The following is a 24,740-nucleotide window of genomic DNA, read 5'->3' as shown; positions in this document are numbered from 1 at the left end:
ATGAAAAATATGACCTGTATGCGTTTCCTAGCCTCGTCCTCAAGTTTCTATTCTCACCTTTTCCTGAGAAGGGTTAGTCTGAGCAGGCTAAGGTGACCACTTACTTTTAGGTATGGCCCAATTGTGGATGTAAGAACTTCCTTTTCTTGTTATAGGTTGACCATCACAGACTCAGATGGCGCTACTAACTCCACCATAGCAACCCTCATCATCCGTGATGCTGTGGACTACCCACCTGTTGCTAATGCAGGACCAAATCAGACCATAACTTTGCCCCAAAACACCATCACTCTGAATGGAAGCCAGAGCAGCGATGATCACCAGATTGTCCTTTATGAGTGGTCCCCAGGCCCTGGCGGTGAGAACCAAGAGGTGGTCATGCAGGCAAGTCCTCTATCCTGCCTGCAGACTTTTATCCTATCTATCTATCTATCTATCTATCTATCTATCTATCTATCTATCTATCTATCTATCTACTATCTATCCATCCATCATCTATGTATCATTCATTCACCTATTCTTGGTTTAGGGAGGTTGTTAAATCAGAAAATCTATTTTATAAATTTCTCAAACTATGAAATGTTGGAAGAGCATGTAACCTCACAAATCTCCTCCAAGTTTACACCCCCGACTGTCACATACCTAGGTAAGCACAGAACAGACACCAAGCAGTCAGTCCTGTTGTTTCAACTAGCCCTTGAGGTCAGCTGGGAAAAAAGTTGACTCAGTGTTTGTTAGAGCAATATGTCATTTAGTCTTGGGAGAGACATTAGAAGCCACAAACTTAACTACATTATCCGAAAAGCAGTTGTTATTCTGAGTGCCCCATTTACTGAAACACCATAGCAGATAATGCTGTTTACCGCTGCAGAGGTGGTGGATTTGGGAGAATGGAGCCTATGAATGAGGTCGACTAAAGTCCCATGCAACAGCCAATTATTCAGCACATTAGACAGTTTGTACCCTGAGGGTTAGCCGGGGTAACATGCGTCAAGTGTCTAACCACAGGGCAAGCCACACGTGGTAAACAGCTGCTCATGGTTAAAACATGTTTGCCCACGAACATGAACAAATAACACTAGCTGGTTGTAATGAATTATCGGAAGTGAGCTCACTCCCATTCACTACGCCGGGGAGCGGCACTAAAGTATAACCCAAGAACAATTCTGTGTTTATGAAGAAACTGAGGTCACGAGATTCTCGTCTTGGTGTCTTGGAGTTTTCTCACAAGCACTCAGAAATCTCCTTACACCGCCATGCTTGGACCCTGTTCCAACACTGCGGTACTGAGTTCCAGGTTTTAGTAATTTACATTCCTCGGTGCTGTGAGGGCACACAACAGACTCAAGACTGCATTTTCTTGGGTTCACGCCTGTTTTTATCTTTCTCCTTTCCTTCTACTCTCCCCCTTTCTCCTCCCCCTCCCTTTTTTGAGACAGGCTCTCACTATGTAGTCCTGGCTGACCTGGAACTTGCTATGTAGACTAGGCTGATTCCAAAATCACAGAGATCTGCCTACCTCTGTCTCCCCTGTACTGGAATTAAAGGCACGCACCTCACAGCCTGCTCCTTCCTTCTTTCTTTTAATTTTTGTATGCACTGCCTAGCACCTCACATATACTAGGCAAGCAAGGAATGTCCTTATTCCTTTTTATGTTTTTAAAGCTCAGCAAGGTCTTGCTAAATTATGCAGATTGGCCTTGAACTTGCTCCGTAACCCTGGCAGGCACTGAATTTGCCACCTTCTTGCTTCAGCTTCCCAAGAGTCTTTGTTTGCTATCTGTTGCTGGGATAAAGACCGTGACTGAAGGTAACACTGGGGCGGAAAAGTTTATTTCACCTTGCAGGTTGCAACCCATTGTCAAGGGAAGTCAGGGCAGAAACTCAGTCAGGAACCTGGAGGCATGAACTAAAGCAGAGGTCGGGAAGGGGCACTGCTCAGGGCTTGCTCCTCATGGCTTCCTCATACAGCACCACTCACAGTAGGCTGGGTTCTCCGAAATCTGTCATTAGTCAAGAAAATACTCCCACAGACTTGCCTACAGGCCAATCTGATAGAGGCATTTTCTACACTGAAGTTCCCTCTTCCCAAATGGTCCTGGCTTGGGTCAAGTTGAAAAAAAAAAAATCTAATTAGGACACCACAGAGCTGGTGTGTGAGGCCTGCACCGTTGCACTCAAGTTTGTTTTCATGTAGGTTCTCTGCATTAGGTGAAACCATTAGCACCTGCCGTGCCACGCTGCTCTCTCGACTTCTGTACTGATAGACTTCCTCTTGTTTCCTTCTCACACTTGCTACTGTGTAGGGAGTGCGGACCCCATACCTCCGCTTGTCTGAGATGCAGGAAGGAGAGTACATATTTCAGCTGACGGTGACAGATTCCTCAGGACAGCAATCCACTGCTTCGGTCGCCGTGATTGTCCAGGCTGGTAGGTGAGACACAGATGAGATTTGACCCCAGAGATGAAGGAAGAAATGATAAACTAGACCCTTGAGCTTCAGTTGTGTCTAACTAACTGGGCGGTAGCCTCCTGAGATTCCTGAGCTGATAGGAAATCAGACATGAGAGCCGATGTGGCATGAGAAACCGATTTCCTTCCGAGGTTCTGAATCTTGCCACACGCTCCAAACCACAGTACAGGAGACAACATGAGAGTCACTGTCAGCACGACCCGTGTCTCTGATTTATCACGTGGTAACTCCTGTGCCTGTCATACTCAGCTTGGGAAAGTTCCAGGGCATGTTGGGGAGAAAGGCTGACTGTGTGACCTGACACCCAGATGTAGCAGACACTTGGACATTGACCCAGGCTCCACTCTCTTATTAGTCTCATAAAACCCAGGACTCTGCTACCTGTAGCTTTCAGGAGAGTCATAGGTAGCCAGCAAGACCTTGTTTACAACCATCTTGGCTCCAAAACTTCTCTAGCAAAGGCCTGCTGTCTCCACATCTGTCACCTGGTAGACTAACGATGGGGACAGTCTCAGCTGAAAGACAACTAATGAATTTTCTAATATGTAAAAGGCGCTCTGAGCCAGACCCTAGGGATATGGAATCAAAGAGGATGAACCTGCCTCTGCCCTTCCAAGGCTGTGGCAAGTACATATGAAGTGACATGGACTTATTCAGGTGCTTTCCTCAGTCAGGAAGGGTGTCTGTATAAAGAGCACCTATAGAGCACTTGGGCCCATAGATAGCTTTTGCTGGGCTCCCAGTTAACACACCCATGGCAGGTGGTCAGGAGGAGAAGGATGGGGAATGGAGGGCAAGAAGAAAGCTGTTTAGAAAGAGGAACCTAGATTCCCAGAAGCCATAGGATGAAAGGGGCCGGGTACATTGAAGAACTAAAAATAAAATAAAATGAAATTAAAATAAAAATAATGGTATGACTGGAGAAAAAAGCTTAGGTCTAGGCCTGGAATGAGATATCCATAGAAGAGCAGGGCTCTCGTGAAGGGCTTTGTAGATGTTTGCCCGTAGGAAATTAGGGAGCCACTATTCATTTTAAGGAGGACAGTGGGGGAAAGAGGCTGTATCTCCATGGTAGTGGCTGTGGCTATGTGACTCTTGGCTTGAAGGCAGAAACGGTAGGAGTGATGTTGTACTTCATTTCCTTTCTCCCCACTTCCCACTGAAATATTTTCCTTTTAAAAATACTTATTTTTATGTACATGGGTGTTTGGCTTGTGCGAGTGTCTGTGAAGGCCAGAAGGAGGCGTCAGAACTGGGGTCACAGACTGTTGTGAGCCACCATGTAGGTACGGGGAATTGAAACCAGGTCTTTCCAGCCCATAACTGAGATATTGTCAGCATTTGCTGTTTAACAGGTACTGTGCTAGACAGCGGAGCTGCAGACAAGAGAGCGCAAGCCTATGCACCCTGATTTCGGCTCCCTTTCCTCCCCTGCATTCTTTGTTCCCTCTTTCCTCCTTTTGCTTTCCCCATAATCCTTTCCTCCCTCTCACCGTCTCTCCTTTCTTCTTCTCTCCTTCCCTTCCTCCTCTTCTTCCTTCTCTTCCTGCCTCCTTCCTGCTTTCCTTCCTCCTCTTCTTTCCTCTCTTGAATGTCTGCAATTCTAGAGACCAACCAGGCTCCAGTGGCGGTGGCAGGCCCCGATAAGGAGCTGTTCTTCCCGGTGCAGAGTGCTACACTGGATGGGAGCAGGAGCAGCGATGACCACGGCATTGTCTGCTACCACTGGGAGCACATCAGGTGTGTACCTACCCAGGTCTGAAGCCGTGTCACCGCCGAGTGACAGCATCCCTTCCCTGGAGGACTGCACTAAACAGCAGCTCGGGCTTGTTGAGGAGTCAAGATTTGAGCAAAGAGTAACTAGGCCTTGTTGATAAAAGTGGTGCTGCATGCTTGTAATCCTTGCACTTGGGAGGTTGAGGCAGGAAACTCTTGAGGTCGGCTAGCCTAAGCTCCATAGCAAGATCCCCCGTCTCAAACAGGCAAACAAAAAAAGGAGAGTGTTTTGAGGGAGCTGGACATTGGTGGGCAGTAGAGGGAAGCGGAGCCCAGAACAGGTGGACAGGGCTGGCTTGGTGGACCATGAGCTTCCTGGCAAAAAACGATGCAGGGAAAGCCACACTCTGTCTCCACTCAACCAGCCCCAGTGACTGGGTAGAGCAGGTGTGCAGAGTCCGGGGTGAGATTCATATCATAACATTTCCTGTTCTACCTACTGGATCTCAGTACTCTACATGGCGTCTGGGGAGGGAATTGCATTGTTCCCATTTTGTTTGTTTGCTTGTTCTGAGACAGGGTTTCCTATGTGGTCCTGGCTGGTCTACAACTCTCTACGCAGACCAGACTGGCCTTCAACTCACCGAGATCCACTTATCGTTCTCCTCCCAAGGGCTGGGACTGAAGGCATGTGCCACCATGCTGGGCTGCATCATCCCATTTTAAAGTTGAAAAACGCAGGCTTATGGAAATAAGCAAGGGAGAGTAGTTTAGGGTACCTAGACTGAAAGAGGCTGCATGGAGACACAAAACTGCATCTGTCTGCCAGCCAATCCTAGGGACTCAACGACTAGACAATTCCTCTCTCCAATGGCAGACCATTTGCCTCCTGCCTTCCTCTTCTACACATGCCCTGGAGCTCGATGAGGGCTTAGCCGAGTTTCATTCAAAGAAGAAATAGGAGGTTGAGTATGGTAGTGCACACCTTTAATCTCAGCACTTAGGAGGCTGAGGCAGAAAGCTCGTCATGAGTTCAAGACTAACCTGGGCTGCATAGTGAGACTCTATCTAAAAAAAAGAGAAAAAGAAAAGAAAAAGAAAGGTGTGAGCAATTTCTAAGATTCCATTTTCTAAAGGGAGAATATTTCAGTGGCATCTCAATTAAAAGAGAAAAAGGATGAAAATCCTTTCCCCAGAACCCAGCACATTTGGTTTGAAAAAGGCTTCAGCTTTGACCCTCATGCCAAGCCAGAGAACATGTGTACAGTTACCTCAGACCTCTGTAGAAACCCAGATGGCCACTGCAGCCAGAAGTAGAAGCATTTGCTAGGGCTCAGGTCTCACGCCCCACCTTTTGTCTACAACAACCCCATTTTCCAGGGGTCCCAGTGCTGTGGAGATGGAGAATGTGGACAAAGCCATAGCCACTGTCACTGGGCTTCAGGTGGGTACCTATGACTTCCGTCTAACCGTGAGAGACCAGCAGGGACTGAGCAGCACGTCCACCCTCACCGTGGCTGTGAAGCAGGGTAAGTGGACCTGGTGACAGGACCTGAACCTGCCCTGCCTTCCAGTCTCCCAGGTCCCCAAGTCAGGTGATGATTACCCAGCCCTGTTAGTGTTTGCTCTCGAGTTCACAGCTGACTGAGCTCTGCCCGGGGGGCGCCAACCTTCTCCCTGGCAGTTGAGTTCATTTAAGTCCTCTCTGGCTCCTGGGAGTGTGGAGAGCAAGAAGCCACGAGCCTACTCTGAGTGTAGAGCAAGAAATCATGGGCCTACATCTTTTACAGGGAAAAGATCCAGTTCTGGCCCGTGGTTTGCTTTCTTCTCCCTTGGAAACCCAAGAGCAGAAAGACGTTTAAATTATGTACTTTGGTTTTTAAAGCAGATCACAACTTTTTGTTATGTTTTTATTTCTTGTGCCTGTGTATGTGTGGAACGGGAGTGTGCTTGCCACAGTGTGAGCATGCATGCATGTGCGTGTGTGTGTGTGTGCGTGTGTGTGTGTGTGTGTGTGTATGTGTGTGTAGGTCAGAGGACAACTTTCAGCGAGTCAGTTCTCTCTACTACCATGTGGGTCCATCAGCCTTGATGACAATCACCGTTACCCACTAAGCCATCTAGTTGGCCCATATACCCCTCCCCCCAATTTTTTAAAGACAAGTTTTTGAACTTCTGATCCTCTTGCTTGCTGGGATTACAAGCATGCTGCATCTCGCTTGGTTTATTTGATGACAGGGACTGGACTGAGGGCTTCAGGCATACTAGGCAAGCACTTTACCACTGTAGATCCCTAGCCGTCTATATTGGTTTTTAATGTAAAATTTCTTGCTTTTGTTTGGCTTCCCATTGGACCAAGAGCTGCTCAGTGTTGGTCTATATCTTATCTTATAGGTTGGGGCAGAAAAATAATGCCTTGGGGGAATCTAAACAACCTTGGCTACGAGATGGAGCAGTTGTAGGTGTTGTACACCGTGCTGTTGGTGGTGTTTTAAGTCAATTTCTTGCCTTTTGTTTTTGCGGTGTCTGACACAGAAGATAACAGTCCTCCGAGAGCCCAGGCCGGTGGCAGACATGTTCTTACACTTCCCAATAATTCCATTACCTTGGATGGCTCAAGGTCTACTGATGACCGAGGGATTGTGTCCTATCTGTGGATCCGGGACGGCCAGAGTCCAGCTGCTGGCGTGAGTACTTGAGGGGTACTCTCCCCTCAGCCATGTACACTGCGTACAGACTAATCGGTGTGTCTGTTGTGACAAAAGGCTGCAGGCAGGGCGGCTGAAACCACAGGATCAAGGTGACGGTCTGTTTACCTCTGGAGAGTGGTCTCTTTCTTCATCGGGGTAGCCACCTACTTACTGTGTCTGTTTGTGGCCATGTGAGAAAGGAGGACAGAGGTGGGGGGCGCTCTAAGGTTTATATAAGGACCCCAATCCTGTGGGTCAGGTCCCTCCCCTATTACCTCATTCAACTTTAACTACCTTCTTCTAAATTCTAACGTTAGGTCATATTGCAGATTAGGGCTTGAACATGTGATTTCTGTCTTACCATGTCATCTCCCCAATAAGATTTGGGGACCTCTGGGTTTGAATATTCTGAGGGCTGGAGACACCAGGGTGCCGATAGGTTTAAGCAAAGCTGAAGTCCTCTTCCTGATCTGATTTTGTGTAGGCTAGCACATCATACAGGTGTGTCCCACTCATGGTAACAGGCCTCTTGTGTCCTAGAACAGCTGTGAATTCAGCCCAACATATTTGTAGATGACAACATTATGTCACAGTATCGAAAGGCTGGGCATCACGAGGGACATGGAAGCCAAGTTTCCTATTTTAGTTTCCTTCCTTCGTGTATCAGGTATGTCAGATGCATGGGGATTTCCACTCCCACTTCACAGTGGCAGTGAATAAAATATAGAGATGGCCAAGGCCAAAGAGCTCAGTCTTAAACCAGGCCCAGATCTTTAGCTTTTGGAAGGTGTTGGATCACTCTGCCTCTGGTTGTACATTTCCCTGCGTCTTCCTTTATTCCATGACTAAGGACTTGATGTCTACAAAAGCTTTCTTGTAGATACCAAAGGTGTAGGAACAGGGAAGGGACTGAAAACACCTTGTACATCTGAAAGTACTTCTAGAATGGATTTTATAGAGCTAGACGATAGATTAGCTCCTAAATGTAGCTGCAGCGTCTCAGTTCAGATTCCTAACTTTTCATTGCTGTCCATTCTGGTCAACAAGGACAGACAAAAGTAGAGCCCAAAAGATTTCTCTGTCACTCTTTGGGACTTTGGTCCTGTTGAATGAGTGATCTGTCTACAAGGCTCTGGGTCACTTGAGAAGGTGGATAGGATATGCCATGAGGGGCTACGAGGGGACAGCATTATATAACTATGTTAGATGAGGAGACCATAAAACTCCATGCGTTGTCCTGGGACCTTCAAACCAAGCTCTTATCCTCTGTTAATTAATCATTTGGAAATTCCTGAAAGTTGTTTGCCACGTCTTGTTTGGTCCTTGTACCCACTGGTGTTCCATATAAGGAGGAACTGAAGATTTAAAACCTTACCCCTTTCCCTTCCTCCCTCCCCCAGCCAAATAAGTCATATATGTCTGAAAACAAGAAACTCAGAGCTCTGAGCTCCAGAGAGGCTCGGAGACTGGGTACAAAGCCGACAGCTGCCCTGTGCCTCTCCTCACTTCTCAGGATGTCATTGGAGGCTCTGACAACGGGGTGACTCTGCAGCTCACCAACCTGGTGGAAGGAGTCTACACTTTCCACCTGCTAGTCACGGACAGTCAGGGGGCGTCGGACTCAGACACTGCCACCGTGGAGGTGCTACCAGGTGTGTGCGGAGCCGATGTCACCAGGGTGGGAGTTCCTCAGTATCCAGCTTCTCCTCTCGGCCAGTCTCATCGTAGGAGTTTATATCTGAAAGGAAGATTTTGCTTTCCTGATTTAACATGAAGTGAACATGGTCAGGCTGAGGGAGGGCAGCCTCAGTGAGGTGGGCATGGTGACGCTACATGAGCTGGACTAGGTAGCACCCATGAGCAGGAAAACAATGAAGGAAGGAAGGGAGGTGTCAGAGTTTCAATGCAGCCCAAAGTTATAGTTGATTATCTTTTGAGAGAAAAGCTACAGATAATAAAGTGGAATGAAATTTATAAACACTCCAGAGTAGCTTCTGTGGTGTTCTCCCTGCCTTTCCTTCCTTCCTTCCTTCCTTCCTTCCTTCCTTCCTTCCTTCCTTCCTTCCTCCCTCCCTCCCTCCCTCCCTCCCTCCCTCCCTCCCTCCCTCCTTCCGTGCCTTCCTCCCTCCCTCCCTTTCCTTCCTCTGTCTCTCTCTTTCTTTTTAAGATAGGGTTTTATGTGGCCCAGGTTGGCCTCCACCTTCCTGTGCAGTAAGGATGACGCCAAACTTCTGATCCTCTTGTCCCCCAGGGCCAAGTGCTGGTCTTGTAGGCGCGTGCTACTACAACCCATGCCTCTGCTGTTTTAGGATAATCTGAGTCCTAAAGCTAAATATGATAGACAGACAAGAGTTCTTTTAAACTTTTATTTGCTTATTTTGACCTTTCTTTTGCTTTGCGGGGCATGGAACCCAGGACCTGTGGGTACTAAGCCAGCATCTGTCTCCTGACCCAACATGCCCAGTCTGGCTTTGAACTTTTCTACAGCCTGTGGTCTCGTGGTGAAAATCCTATCTTCTGTCCCCTCAGACCCCAAGAAGGACGGCCTGGTGGAGCTGATCCTGCAGGTTGGTGTGGAGCAGCTGATGGAGCAGCAGAAGGAAACCCTTGTGAGGCAGCTGGCTGTGCTTCTGAATGTGCTGGACTCGGATGTGAAGGTGCTCAGGATTCAGGCACACACGGATGTCAGGTATGGAGCGCATGCCCAGCACATGGCACTCCGATGTCAGATATGATAACTACTGTCTCAAGCAAGAAGGTAGGCATGCATAGTATGACAAGAGTTACATTTTATTATGCTGAGGGTCATCACGCAAGGTTCGTGCTGAATTCCTAAGTACAATCCTAAGCCTGTCTCTGAAAGGCTGCTCATTGTGTGATATGTCTTAGCTGGAGGTCAGATCCAGCCTCTAACAGAAGTCTCTGATCTGAGGGTCTGGATCCTGGCGGAGACTCTCCAGCCACAGGGCAGGTGATGTCTCTTCCGGTGTGTAGAACACGTTGTTGCAGGCATTATATGATTCATTTTCTGCTAGCTGTATAGTGGTGGTGCACACCTTTATTCTCAGCACTTGGTAGGCAGAGGCAGGCTGATCTCTGTAAGTTTAAGGCCAGCCTCATCCACAGACTAAGTTTCAGGACAGCCAGTGCTACACAGAGAAACCCTGTCTCAAAAAAACAAAAGGAAAAAGACCCTGTTTGAGAAAACAAGCTGGATGGCTCCTGAGGAATAGCATCCATAGTTGACCCTTGACCGTCACATCTACACCCAAATACAAACAAATTATACAAATCATTTACATATGCGCACACACACACACACAAAGGAATATACATAGATACAATGAATATTAATTGGCAGTTAAAATGAACCATATAATGCCTGTAACAACATGGATGAACATTAAGACATGCTATGGGAAAGAACAAGCCACAGAGCTGTAGTGCTCCCTTGCTAGGTCAGATGGCTGAGGTGGCACATCTTGCTGGCCACTGTCTCATCATGTGACCGTCCTCTCGTTGTCTCTTCTGCAGCACTGTGATTGTATTTTATGTACAGAGCGGGCCACCTTTCAAGGTTCTCAGAGCTGCTGACGTGGCCCGGAATCTGCACAGGCGGCTTTCAAAGGAGAAGGCAGCCTTCCTACTTTTCAAGGTCTTGAGGGTAGACACAGCAGGTATGTCTCCCATGGAAATATTCTAATAAAATAAACCAGATCTGCCCATTACAGGAGTTTTATAGGCGCGGCATGGACACTGTTGTGGTTGAATGTAAAATGTTCCCCATAGTGTCTCTGAACACTGTTTGGAATATTATGGAACTCTTAGGAGGTGGAGCTTTACTGAAGGAGGTGAACCCCTGGGGTTGGTCTTGGGGTTTTCTAGCCACTCACCCCATCCCCCTATCTACTATTCCTGCTTCCTGACTGTAGAAGACTGTGACCAGCTAGCTGCCTTTCCTTGTCATGACTGCATCTTCTCTGCCATGATGAACTGTATTCCTCTGAACTGTGAGCCCTTCCCTTTTAAATTCAGGAATTTGGCCACAGAAACAGACATTTTCCCTTCAAGGCCCCCACTCCAGGGACTCTGCATTTATTTCTCCAGTAGGTTTTCTGTGACACATTTGCCACTTCTCTTGTCTTGGACAGAAACAGGAGAACAGCAGTGTCATTATTTCAAAAATCTTTCCTGCCAGTTTAAGATAGCGTATACATGTCTTCCTGTGGTGACTGTATTTCCTAGTTCTGCCTGTTCCTTTAAGATACCAAACTGATTCATAGTTCCATGGTCCCTGTCCTCATCTTATGAGTAAATGTTAATGGAGCAGTCATCTCAATGAGTTACCAGCATATGATGTTTGCACCAGGATAATTTGTTTCAGAGATGCACTAGCCTACAATTGACTCTCTTATTTGTAACATGCGTAACTTGATAACTTGATTTTTTTGAAGTAGAATCTTTTGTTTTTCTAAGAGCCCAAAGTAGTGATTTATTTATTATAGAAAATTTGAACTATCCCAAAATGGACAAAGAAGAAAACAATCCTCTAATTTGTAGAGTTTCGAATTCCCATTACCCAAATATAACTTTTGTTACTATTCTGAGGTATTCCTTCTAAGTTGCTCCACCTTTAGGAAATAAAATACAACCAAGATGATTTGATTTTTCAGTGTGCTTGTGTGTGTGAGTGTGTATTTGTATGTTGCTGGGCACTCAATCTAGTGTCTTACACATGTTTAGGCAAAGTGCTCTACCGCTGAGCTACATCAAGGTATTCTCATGTGTCTTTAGACTTTAAGTCATACCATTATTATTTCCCCAAATCCTTTAGAATTTCATTTCCATGAGACATTCGTGGCTCCCTGGTTTTCCTCCCTGGGTGTGTTCTGTAATCACACAACTACTCTTCTACCCGTGAGCTGTCGGGATGATTTAAATAGTGTTACGATAAAGACAAACCACTATGCATTCCCGATTGCTTCCATTGCACACGTTCTCAGAGGCTATTGTTTTGGTAAATGTTAAGGTTCTCTCTATGATAGGAATTGGCTTTTCCCTCAATTTGCTTCCTGATGAGCCGTGAGATGGTAAGAGTTGATGCTACTGTTGTGGAGGTAATGGTGAGGGTTGAGACAGGGTCTCACCATGGTGTCCTGTTTGGCCTGGTGATTGCTGTGTAGCTGAGGCTGGCTTCAAACCTGCTGCAGTCTTCCTACTTCAGCCTCCTGAGTCCTAGGATTTTAGATGTATGCTATCATGCTGGGCTCATAAGAGATTTTAGGTTTTGCTTGTTTTTTTTTTTTTTTTTTTCTCAAGACAGGCCTTCTTTGTGTAGCTCTGGCCATGCTGGGACTAATTTTGTAGACCAGGTATCTTAGTTAGTGTTTCTACTGCTTTGAAGAGGCATTATGACCATGGCAACTCATACAAAGAAAAACATTTAATTGAGGTGTAAAGTTCTAATATCTTGACTCACAGGCAACAGGAAGTGGTCTGAGACACTGGACTTGGCTTGAGCATATATGAGATCTCAAAGCCTCCACAGTAGCAGACTTCCTCTAAGACCACACCTACTCCAACAAGGTCACACCTCCTAATAGTGTCACTCCCTTTGGGGGGCCAGTTTCTTTCAAACCACCACAGCAGGCTAATCTCAGCCTCAGAGATCTACCTATCTCTGCCTCCCGAGTATAGAGATTAAAGGCGTGAACCTCCATGTTCAACTTCTTAAGAGATTTTTAATTCACCCATTTGTTCTGGGCTTCCACTATAGAAGTGGAACACTGGAGACCTCCTTTTGCCCATGAAACCTCATTTCTGCACCCCTTTTCACAGGATGCCTTCTCAAATGTTCAGGTCACGGTCACTGTGACCCCATCACAAAACGTTGCATTTGCTCCCAGCTGTGGATGGAGAACCTCATACAGCATTATATGTGGGATGGCGAGAGCAACTGTGGTAAGTGTAGTGTGTGTGCGTGCGTGTGTGTGCCTGTGCATGTGTGCATGTGTGTGTGCGTGCGTGCGTGTGTGTGCGTGTGTGTGTGTGCGTGTGTGGTGTGCCTGTGCATGTGTGTATGTGCGTGTGCGTGCGTGTGTGCGTGTGTGGTGTGTCTGTGCATGTGTGTATGTGCGTGTGCGTGCGTGTGTGTGTGTGCGCGCGTGTGTGTAAAATGATGGCTTCTGGTGTGGTTCTTGAAGACACTCAATCTTTTCCTGGCTTAGCTTCTAGAGAACCACCCAATCCCATTCTTACCTGAAGTCAAGTGAACCAGTTCACTTGATTGCACATTAAAACCTTGTCTCAGTCTGTGTCCAGAGAGAGAGATTTGGCAAGGCCATTCTGCTCTCCATGACGGGCAGTGCTAAGAAACAACTGCGTTGAGACTCTTCTCCCAAATATACCTGCTGTGGCTTAGGATGTTGGGACCTTATGATAGCACACCCCATACTTGGATAATGCAAAATGGGAAATGTGGCCCACACTGCTAGGAGTCAGCCCAGACAGGTACCGGCCACAAGAATCACAGTCTTGCCCCACAGCCCAGGTTGGTGTCTGTCAGTCTCTTTGGAGAGAAAACCACATGCAAACACATACATATACACATTTACACACACACTCACGTATTTATAGTATATATCATATATAATGAATAAATATACAACTCCAAAACAAGACATATAAGACATATATATGTACACACACACACACACACACACACACACATTCATACAGCCTGATCTTACTCTGAATTCTCTACACAGCAGATCACCTTGAAGATTCTTGACCTTGAATTCTCTACACAGACCTTGAATTCTCTACACAGACCTTGGATTCTCTACACAGCAGAAGATGATCTTTCTGCTTCCACCTTCTGAGTCTTAGGATTATATATCCAAGTCACCATACTCAGCTAGAAAGCTACATTTTAATGGCAGTTTACTCTTAAGAATGAATTTGCTAGCCTGAGGACCCAGGTGGACATAAATGGCAGAAAAATGTTAAGTGCTGCCTGCCAAGCTGTGTTCTTGAACTCCCCACAAACATCAGAGTTGAGCCAGCTTCAAACCGCTATGCTATGGAGATGATACGATATTTATTCAGGTCAAGCATGAGTCTGTCTCATTGGTGGTTTTTTTTTTTTCATTTTTTCTTTTTCAGACATGGTCTCTCTATATTGTTCTTGCTGTCCTGGAACTCTTTATGTTAACCAAGCTGGCCTCAAACTGATGTAGATCTGCCTGGGATTAAAAGCATGTGCCACTGTCTTGGGCACACATTGACATTTTTGCCCCTAAGTTATTACTTCAAAGCTTAGGATGTAGAAGGGATGAAGAGTAGTTTCCAGATTTACCTCTGGCGCTGATATCTTCAGGTCACAGGCAGACATAGAGACCCTTGACTTGCTCTATGAAGACCATGGCATGGGTCTGGGGACCCAGCTTAGTAGGTAGACCGCTTGCCTAGCACACCCAAAACTCTGTCTCCAGCGCCACATAAAACCGGGTGTTGGGTGTATATCTATAATCCTAGCACTGGGGATTAGAGGAGGAAGGTCAGAAGTTCAAGACCATCCTTGGCTCTGTAGTGAGTTCAAGACCAGCTTAGTTTATGTGAGAGCTTGTCTCAAAAAGAAGATGGAGGAGGAGGAAAAAAATATCATACAGACTTTTTGGGGGGAAGGTTATGATTCTTGGGCTCTAGAATGAACGTTTTAATAGTTCATATTCTTATTGCTTCACTGACTCACTTCAGTTACTTTGGATTTCCTGCTCTCAGGTTAGCCTGAACTGTGTGCCTGAGGTCCCTGAGTTATGTCCCTCCACCAAACAGACAGCACCATTAGTCTGTTGCCCTGGCTAGGATCTGTTGCGTGCCCCACAGAGGGGTCCCAGCACCACAGCTGGCCTCTGCCCCGACAGACTCACTGAGAGGCGTCAGAACAGAGCTGGTGAGCAAACAGTGTATCATTGTGCACTCCGGCCTTCTCGTTTTGCAGAGTGGAGTGTGTTCTACGTGGCAGCACTGGCGCTGACCCTGACAGCGGGAACGGGAGCTGTGGCCTGGCTGTGCATCTGCTGCTGCAGGAGGTACCTAATGTGCTTGCTCACTGGGAGAGAAGGAGACCCTTTGCTGGCGTGACGGACGGCTTTGGGCTTGTGTACCTGCATTTGTCTCACTGTTTAACGAACTACCTGACAGCCAGTGTTAAAACATACCGGACTTCATGGGCCCGACATGATGCACTTTATACTCTAGGCATCTGCATCTAAGTAAATGGTCAATACTGGAGACTACTGAGCATTTACTAAAACAGTGATTTGATTCAGTGATGGCTCTAACTGTCCTGTTGTATTTGTCCCTCCCAGCAACCACAAGAGAAAGGGACTCTTCTGGACGTGAGGGCATGGGACACAGAAGTCTTAAATAATATTCTCAAAGTCCCCAGCTAGCAAGCATTAAAGTGAGAGGAAGAAGCCCTTGCTTTTGGTGACATGATCAGACCAAGCTGATGGATTGCCTTAGTGTAGTGGCTTGTCTGTTTTGAGACAGTGTCTCACCATGTTGCTGTTTCTGGGAATGGCTATGTAGACCAGGTGGGCCTCACGGAGGTCTGTCTGCCTCTGCTTCCTGAGTTTAGTGTAGTTTTAATGAGTGCTTTTGATTCATGCTTTCCAGCTTAGCATGAGACACTAATGATAGGCCCAGTTTTTATGTCTTGTGGGAAAAAGACAGAGTTATTTCTAAGGTCATTGTGGGGCTTCGCTGTTTTATCACTTCTTCCAGGTGCCCCTCCCTCCGGTTGCTGGTTTCAGTTCTGTGTCTCTGAATATTCTTGGTTAGCACTGATTTGGGGGAAACTTGCTTACCCACATCTTTCTGAGTGAGGTATTACTCATGGGGGAAAGCAGCCTGGGCTGTATACAGGTGTTGAGCATTGCTTGAAGGGCCCCAGCACCAGAGCTGCAGGTGAACCCTTTAGTTAGGTGGGCAAAATCCCAGGTACCATGCTGAGCGCTTGAGCTGAGTATTTCGTTGTTTCTTTAGACGGAAAAGGACTAAGATAAGGAAGAAAACAAAGTATACCATCCTAGACAACATGGATGAACAGGAAAGAATGGAACTGAGGCCCAAATATGGTAAGGCTATTTCCTGATACCTTTGAACACCTTATGTAGGCATTGGCCAGAACATTAAATTGGGTGAAACGGAGACTAAGGTGGAATCAACCATTTAATTAGTCTGGAAGAGCAAGCCTGGGAATCTGCAAGCAAAGACAAACACCTTCAACCCCAGCAGCGCTGGCAGGCTGCCTGAGAGCAGGCCGATGGTACGGTAATAGAAATGTAACAACAAATCAACAAGTACTCAGAGACATTAATGGGTGAGGGATTGCAAGAACTTACTGAAGGTTGAACCTCTGCCAAGTGACCCCAGGACCAAGACTTCTCTTCCCTCGAGGTGTCCCCAGTGCCTGGGTCTTCTCTGCTCTGGGTTAGAGGGGGATGAGGCACATGACCCACTGTGGACTTTCACCCTGGCATATTTCTGTTAGCTGCTTCCTTTACATCCACTCAGTCCGCTGAGGAGTTTACAGAAAGTTGTCTTCTCAAAGTGTGTTGACCCTTATGCTCAGGACACCTCCCACCCACTTCAGTTAACCTTTGGATGCTCACGTATTAACCACCACTGAATGCGCCTTCTCTGCCCCTCTGAGGCTGCTCAGTGCCGATTCTGGGTTTGTAGGTAACTTAACTCTTTGTTTCTTTTCTTTTTGTGTTTTTATTTTTGTTTGTTTGGTTTTTCGAGACAGGGTTTCTCTGTGTAACAGTCCTGGCTATCTGGGAACTCACTCTGTAGACCAAGTTAGCCTCAAAGTCACAGAACTCTACCTGCCTCTGCCTCCCATTTTGATGGAAAAGACCTGACTGTAGGAGCAGGTGTTGGCTATAGCAATGGGAGCCTAGGGCTCCTCACTCACATCCGTGTGGGTCTAGGGATGCCAGCCCTAAGCTGGTTTCTCCTTCTTCTCTTTCACTCATCCCAAGACCACAGAGCATATGATGGTGCTGCCCACGTTCAGGGCAGATCATCCCCAGCCAATTGACCCAGTCTGGAAGAGTTCTCACGGTCACACACAGAGGTATACCTCACTAATGCCTTTAGCATTGTTTACTTGACAATAAAAAAATCACCGTCATAAGAGGCCCTGACAGGACTTCACAGGGAATACCAATAGAAGCTGTACATCTACTGAGTGCTTGCCCTTTGAGTTACAGAACTTAGTGCCAAAGGCAATATAAAAGGGCCTTTTCCCCTCAGAGGTTGAGGTACTTGGGGTTGGTTATCTCACCAACCTTCTCGATTCCTGCCTACCTGCTGACAAACCCCTCCTCTTCACAGAAGCAGTTTCTTTCAGTCTCACCACAAACCAGTGGCTGAGAGCTTAGTTGCCTTCCCATAGATGCGGAGAGGTTAGGTACCTTGTCCAGCCAGGGTCATGAAGCTGGTGTCAAAGCTGGAGCTCAAGTTCAAGGGTAGCAGCCAAAGCTTCTGGTATGATAACCCGCCTGCCACGTAAGTAACAAGCCACAGTCCTCCCAGGAACACAGCCAAAAGGACAGTGAGGGGACATGGTCCTGTCTTCACGCTCTTCCTGCTTCTCCCCAGGTATCAAGCACCGGAGCACCGAGCACAACTCTAGCCTGATGGTATCAGAGTCTGAGTTTGAAAGCGACCAGGACACACTGTTCAGCCGAGAGAGGATGGAGAGAGGGGTCCCGAAGGGTTCCCTGAATGGTTCCGCCAGAAATGGAGCTTCCTTCGGTTACTGTGCAAAGGACAGATAATGGGCTGTGTGTGGCGGGACCTCTTGGGCCTGTGACTTGGTACTAGACAGTGGAAGTTGAAACACAAAACTAACTCCTTCTTGGCACAGCACTTTATCAGCCCTTCCCAGGGGCCTTGTTCTGTGCTCCACATATTTATTAAAAGACCCAGGTTCTTAGAATTTTCAAGACAAAACAGAACATTGCTTATTCAACTGAGGCTCAGTAAATAGAGAAAGGGGCACATAAAACTTCTGCGCAGTGTACTGAAAAGAGTTTTGTGTCTCTGTGCTGGACACTTGTTATATTTATTGCCCACAGTGAAATAAGGCTAGCACTTGTTACTATTTATAGCCGCTTAGGAAAAACAAGGGGGGTTGATTTCCCTGTAGAAACTGTGACAGGAAACCTTCCAGGAGTGGCCTCTCAGAGGACCTGCCGGATCAGCTTGCCATTCTTCTAGGAGGCAGCATCCATCGGCATGCAGCGGGCTGCCTGTGTTGACCATGGTGGTCGTTCAGGAGTTAAGGAAGAATCGGCATCTAAGGCCAGGAGGCACCGAGGTGGGGAGGGGCTAAGGACTTGCAGGTTGAGTGTTGAAGGTAGCCTTTACCATTCCTTTCTTTGTCTTGCTCATTTCTTCTCATTCTCTAAGAAAAAGAGACCACACCGGGCGATGGTGGCTCACGCCTTTAATCCCAGCACTCGGGAGGCAGAGGCAGGTGGATCTCTGTGAGTTCGAGACCAGCCTGGTCTACAAAAGCTAGTTCCAGGACAGGCTCCAAAGCCACAGAGAAACCCTGTCTCAAAAAACCAACCCCCCCCAAAAAAAAAGACCACAGTGGGGCTTTTTTTCAGACCTGGTGGACATTAAACTGACTGCTTGTTCCCTTGACTTTTATTGAGTATGCACCTTAGCACTGCCGTAGAAAAGGGAAGGATCCAGTGACTGCGGACATATTCCAGAACTCTGAAACATGTTCTTAATGAGGGTAGTGTGGTCACCATGCTCCTACAAAGACTTCCCATGGAAGTAACTGGATAGAAAGTTCACTACTTATGCTTAAAAATGTATGTAAGGTGCTAGAGAAATGACTATATTCAAGATCACTTGCTGCTCTGGCAGAGGACCGTGGTTCAGTCCCTAGTACTCTCATGATGGCGTACAACTGTCCATAACTCCAGTTTGGGAAGAGGGGGTTCAGTGCCCTCTTCTGGCCTCCACTAGCAACAGCAATGTACAGAGTTCATGCATGTAGGCAAAATACTCATGCACATAAAATAAAACCCTAAAAACATATCTAAAATTTAAAGAACTAAATCATATTTTAGTTCTTTACACAAAGAGGAATGGAAGCACATCCTCCCACAAAGTGGCACCCGAGCAATGAACTGGAGCTAGCTGAGATGTTGACAGACTTGTGGCAGTTGTCCAGCTGCCCAGAGCCCTAGGGCTGGGAGCCTTGGCAATGGCCTTGGCATTCAAAGAGTAGGAGAGCCCACTACTGTGGTCCCAGCACCTGGGGAAGGAGAGCAAGGAGGAGCACAAGTTCAATGCTAGCCTTGGCTACGCAGTAAGTTTGATGACAGCCTGGACTACACGAGACCCTATGTTAAAGAAAGAAGAAAAAAAAGTAGGAGAATTAGGACCACAACTTAAATTTTAGTAGTTGTTTGTTTCTGGAATTTTCTATTTCTCAGCTAGAGGTAACAGAAAGCTCACAACAAAACAAAACCCATGAGCAAGAGTGCACTGTACCATACTTTACTGGGAAAATGGTCAAATTAAAATGTGTAGGAATGTACTTTTATTTTAAAAGTAATTTCTCGGTTTATGCCTATACATCCTAGTTCAGTATTATCTATGTTGTTAGAGGAAAAGTGATTTTTTTTTAAACACTAGTATTTAGTTTTATGAACAGAATCTTCCCAATCCTCAGACCAGTGTGATGCTACCTTTTGTAGGGAACCGGACATTTCTGGCATAGAGAATGTGGTCTACCTTGGACCAACAGAGCACAACTGTGAATACCCACTGCTTTATGTATGCATAAATATGCATAATGTATGCATTGCTCATAATTAATCGACCTTTAGGATTCATCTCGAAAGGGGACATGCCTATGTCATAGACACTCACCGAAGGTCTGTGGAGCATAAGGGCTTTTTCCAGGGTCACAGTCAGCAGTAAATCTGGGAGTGCCAAGACCTGCTGTGCAGTGCATGAATAAGTCCAGCCTTCAATGCTGGGGGGCAGATCCTGGTGAGCCTTCCAGACCCCTGGAAGTTCTGCTGCTGGGGCAAAGAAGAAACCTTGGAGTGTGTCTGAAAGCGGAAGAGAAAGTGGGAATCCATGGACCTAGTCTCCCCACTGGAGCAAACTCTGAGCTAGCCTTCCCTCTAGGTTTGTGACCTGTGTGTGTGCCAGTTCTGTCCTTGGCTATCTCAGCCTGGCCTCTCTGCTCCACCCATCACAAAACAACCTTGAATCTATGGCAAAGCAGAAATAAACATCACAGTGACTACTGGAAAATGGATTCCATCTTGTGACCCACTTGTTTCCTGGGGAACAAAAGAGGGAGTAGCTTGGTCACTCAGCGTTCATTTTGTGCTGTTTATAACTGCAGATCTTGGGACCTGAAGGTTCTAAGCCCTGTTAGTAAACAGAAGAGCAAGTCTCTAGAGCAGTGGTCTCAACCTTCCTAACGCTGCCACCCTTCTTACAGTTCCTCATGTTGTAGCGACCCTCTACCATGAAATTGTTCTGTTGGTACTTCAGAGCTGTAATTTTGCTACTGTTATGAAACCCTTGGGAAAGGGTCGACTCCCAGGTTGAGAATCGCTGCTCTAGCGTCTGGGAGAGAACATCCATAGGGCTCAGAGGCTGAGAGCTCAGAGGCTGAGAGCTCAGAGGCTGAGAGCACAGCTAATTACTGTTTTAGACGAAAGTCCAACCCAGCCTTCCCCCAACTGAGCCTATTTAAAACACCTTAAAGACAGGTAGCAGGCAGCAGCAGTCACCTGAGATCCTAGCACTGGGAAAGTAGGGGCAGGAAGATCAAGAGTTCAAATCACCACCCACAGCTGCAGATGGGATTCAAGGCCAGGCGGGGCTACAGACCTGCCCCAAGCAAGCAAGTAAACACCCAGTGAAGTAAGAAAATGGTCACCAAGTTACCATGGATTCTGACTCTTGATCTTTATTCTTTTCAATGTATTCCACACGTTCTGACCAAGTGTTGATTCTTGTATAATACTATTAAATACAAGTGCTGATCTAAAGAGAAATGTCCATCTTTTCTCTAGTGTTTCTTTGAAGGAGAAATATATTTTCCATAAGCTTCCACATAGAGAGATTTTCCTGAGATTGTTCAGAAAACTAACACCTGTTTTCTCATGTTGCATGTGCTAAAAAAGGATGGGTTTTCTGTTTTTACTGTTTTTTTTTTTCCTTTTTCTTTCTTAGTATTGGGGATGGAACCCAGAAGTTAGTCTGGTGCATACTAGGCAACATTCTACTCCTGAGTTACATCTCCAGCCCTGGGTTTTATGTTTCAGGTGGCTGAAAAAAATTAAACTGTTTGATCGGATGCCTTATATATAAAGTTCAAATTTGTGTCTACGAACAGTTTTTTTGGAGCATGATCATAGTCCTTCATTTATATATGAATTCTCTGGCTGTACTTATCCTACAAAAAGCTTTTTTAATATGTATTTATTTATTATGCATACAATATTCTGTCTGTGTGTATGGCCAGAAGAGAGCACCAGATCTCATTATAGATGTTTGTGAGCCACCATGTGGTTGCCAGGAATTGAACTCAGGGCCTTCGGAAGAGCAAGCAATGCTCTTAACCACTGAGCCATCTCTCCAGCCCCCTACAAAAAGTTTTAACTGTAATAGGAATTGTCTGCAATGACTAAAAGTTAGAGTGGTGCGCTCCTTTGAGGAGGCAAAGGCAGGCAGATCTCTGTGAGTTCAAGGTCAGTCTGATCTACAGAAAGTTTCAGGACAGCTAAGGCTGCATAGAAAGCCTATCACAAACGAACAAAAACAAGTGAATGAAGTTTAAAACACCTATTATCTGGACCTGTATTAGACAAACACACACAGTTTTTGAAGCCCAGAAGACTGAATAGTCCTTCCTGAGGCCAGACAGGCAGCTTGAATTGACCATTTTCAGCTCAGCAGGTTTTAAAGAACTGCTATGGTGGCGAGATGAATAGATTTATGCATGGTCCTCAACTACATTAAAAAAAAATTATTAGCTGCATGTATACCTGAGTTCCAGAAGAGGGCACCAGATCTCATTATAGATGGTTGTGAACCACCATGTGGTTGCTGGGAATTTAACTCAGGACATCTGGAAGAGCAGCCAGTGCTCTGAACCTCTAAGCCATCTCTCCAGCTCTGGCTTTTTTTTTTTTTAAATTTAATAAAAGACAGTGTACTTAATCCCAGCACTTGGGAGGCAGAGGCAGGCGGATCTCTGTGAGTTCGAGACCAGCCTGGTCTACAAAAGCTAGTTCCAGGACAGGCTCCAAAACCACAGAGAAACCCTGTCTCGGAAAAAAAAAAAAAAAAAAAGACAGTGTAGCCCTGGCTGGCCTGCAATTTACAGAGATCCGCCTCTGGAATACTGGGGTAATTTAGGACTGAGACTACAGCTCAGGAAGAGGGCTTACCTAGTGTGTGTGGGACCTTAAGTTCAATTCATGGCACTGGAGAAATGCCAAATTTTAAAAAGTATATTGAGGTATAATTCACTTACTATAAACTGCATACACAAAATATAATTTGATGAATAGATTTTAGGTATGGCCATCTCCGTAATCAAGCTAGTAGGTTGATTGAAAAGTCTCTGTGTCCCTTTATAGGCAACGCCTTTCCTCAAATCTCACCACCAGATGCCCTTGAATTTTCTAGTTTTGTAGAATTATGCTGTATGGGTTAATTTTTTTTTTGTTGTTTTTTTTTTTTTTTTTTTTCGAGACAGGGTTTCTCTGTGGTTTTGGAGCCTGTCCTGGAACTAGCTCTTGTAGACCAGGCTGGTCTCGAACTCACAGAGATCCGCCTGCCTCTGCCTCCCGAGTGCTGGGATTAAAGGCGTGCGCCACCACCGCCCGGCCTAATTTTTTAAACTTCCTTCTTCAATAAGCTGTCTCCACGGTGTTCGCATCAATCAGTCTGTTAGCAATTTTGTTGGGGTAAACTGAGGCGGTCCTGTCCTGAGACTAGACTACTACTCCTTACCATGGAAGTCTCTTTGGTCATCATCATCTTGGAAGAATTTTGTGTTTTTCTGAGTTTTTTAAGTAAAAGAAGCAAACATGCATCAGCTCAACAACAATGATCTTCGGCCAGTGTTGGGATCTAAAACGTCCCTGGAAGGTTAGCGCGGGGAAGACTTGATTCCCCAGACCCTACTACTACATCTGGAAGGCACTGGAAGCTTTAAGAGGTGGGTCCCAGTGGAAGGAAGTGACCTCATAGGTGCGCGTGCCTTCCTCGCTCCGCTCTGCTTCTCTACCCGCCCTGGGAACCGGTTCCCTCTGTCCAGAGGGGTTGGTGCTCAGCCTGTTCCCCGCTTCCAGAGCAAGCGGCTCACAGTGGTGGACTGGACCGGTGAGTCAGAATAGAGCCTTTCTTTTTTGTAAATTCATTATCTCGGGTATTGTGGCCAGCGACAGAAAGCTGGCGAACACATTTTTCCTCATGAAAAACGAAAACGATTTTTAAAATCTTTCTCAAAGGTATAACTGAGTGTCCCCCACCCTCTTTTCTCTAGGTCGGCTTCCTCCCTTGTCCCAGAACACACTTCGTTTTTTCTTAGAGGAAGAGGCTTTCAGCTCTCCTGCCTTCTGCTTTCCTATGACTGAAGTGACCTCCGGGCTTCTGAAAGAAATTGCCCCTGGTGTGAACATGCCAGTGTCTGACTGCGTCTCCAGTTCCTTGGGATTTGGCTTGGCCTCCATCCTTTGGGGCTCACCTCATTCTCATAAACTATTTTCTCCTTAATTCGTTCGCAAGCCAGGAGTTGAAGGAGACCCTCTGAGCAGTCTTGGGGTTTATTCAAAGTCATTGTTGAGCCCTGTGGAGAAAGCCGATGGGGGGGGGGGGCTGTCTGTGCCTCTGCTAGTTGTCACTCAGGGAGGGGCCGTTGCCTGTGCACTCTGCGGGGGGGAAGGGGAAGACCTCAGGTCTGTGAGCTGCAGGCCCCGATACTGAGGTGGGAAGTCCACTGCCAACCCTTTCTGTCTTGATGATTTGTGAAGCAGTACCTCCCTCCTGCCTTCATCACGTCCAACTGGGATCTGAGGGGAACTCTGCTCCTGGAGGAGGCCTGGGAGCTTGCCCTTTTCTGGTTCAACCCTGATCAAGGCTCTGCCTGGAGTTCCCGCTGCTGTTGCTCCTTAAATGGACTCAATGGGCGTTGGACTTGGGGAGGGGAAATGTCAACATTCCAAGTCCAGACTTGAGGGAAGACGGTTGCCCTGGCACAGGGACCCTGCGACCACAGTTCATACGTTGAACTCCTAACCCCCAAATTCTAGAATGTATGAAGAGATGAGTCTTTTAAGAGTAACTCAAAATGAGACTGCAAGGGTGGGCCCTAATCCAATTTTAGTGTTACCACTGGGTGACTAGGCCCCACAGAGGGTTCCCAGGGGGTACACGGGCCTAGTGGGGAAACACGGAGAGGGCCTTCTGTAGGCCCAAGAGGCGGGGTCATGTGGGACCTTTCCAGAGCTGACTAGGGCTTTGCCTGCACGGATGCAACCTCCCACGAACTCCATGGGTTATATTTGGTCAGGCCTTTTACGTGGAAGGCCCTACTCTGCCTAGGGACTCTGCTAGCAAGGCCATTGCCAAAGGCTTTGACCTAGTACCAGAGCCGTGCGCCAAAACAAAACAAGTACACAAGCTGTGGCAATGTGTTATTAGCAACGGAAAATGCACTCGGACAAGTGTTCATATTCGAGGATCGTACCTGGATTCCAGGGACTCAGAAAAATGTCTTCTTCATG

General features: G+C 46.6%; 1 protein-coding gene across 2 annotated transcripts in view; it reads left to right on the top strand.

The window, feature by feature from the left end:
• Nucleotides 1–20,865, top strand: part of Kiaa0319 (KIAA0319 ortholog) — a 50,888-nt gene extending 30,023 nt beyond the window's left edge. Inside the window, exons 11-22 of one of the 2 annotated variants that reach the window (XM_050142725.1) lie at nt 156–384; nt 2,307–2,430; nt 4,081–4,213; nt 5,570–5,718; nt 6,725–6,876; nt 8,393–8,531; nt 9,409–9,568; nt 10,414–10,556; nt 12,718–12,840; nt 14,882–14,972; nt 15,931–16,022; nt 17,554–20,865. In XM_050142725.1, coding sequence (XP_049998682.1) covers nt 156–384; nt 2,307–2,430; nt 4,081–4,213; nt 5,570–5,718; nt 6,725–6,876; nt 8,393–8,531; nt 9,409–9,568; nt 10,414–10,556; nt 12,718–12,840; nt 14,882–14,972; nt 15,931–16,022; nt 17,554–17,732 — 1,714 coding nt within the window. In that variant the 3' untranslated portion in view covers nt 17,733–20,865. Of the gene's footprint in view, nt 1–155; nt 385–752; nt 1,811–2,306; nt 2,431–4,080; nt 4,214–5,569; nt 5,719–6,724; nt 6,877–8,392; nt 8,532–9,408; nt 9,569–10,413; nt 10,557–12,717; nt 12,841–14,881; nt 14,973–15,930; nt 16,023–17,553 lie in introns of those variants that run through there. The other variant, XM_050142724.1, reaches the window with a different exon arrangement.
• Nucleotides 20,866–24,740: the final 3,875 nt, after the last annotated feature.

The sequence above is a fragment of the Alexandromys fortis genome, unplaced genomic scaffold (genome assembly GCF_014885135.2).
Source record: "Alexandromys fortis isolate MF-2015 unplaced genomic scaffold, M_Fortis_MF-2015_v1.1 scaffold_5, whole genome shotgun sequence".
Classification (NCBI taxonomy): Eukaryota; Metazoa; Chordata; class Mammalia; order Rodentia; family Cricetidae; genus Alexandromys; species Alexandromys fortis.
Note: the sequence above shows the minus strand (reverse complement) of the source record. Positions and strands in the feature narration are given on the sequence as shown.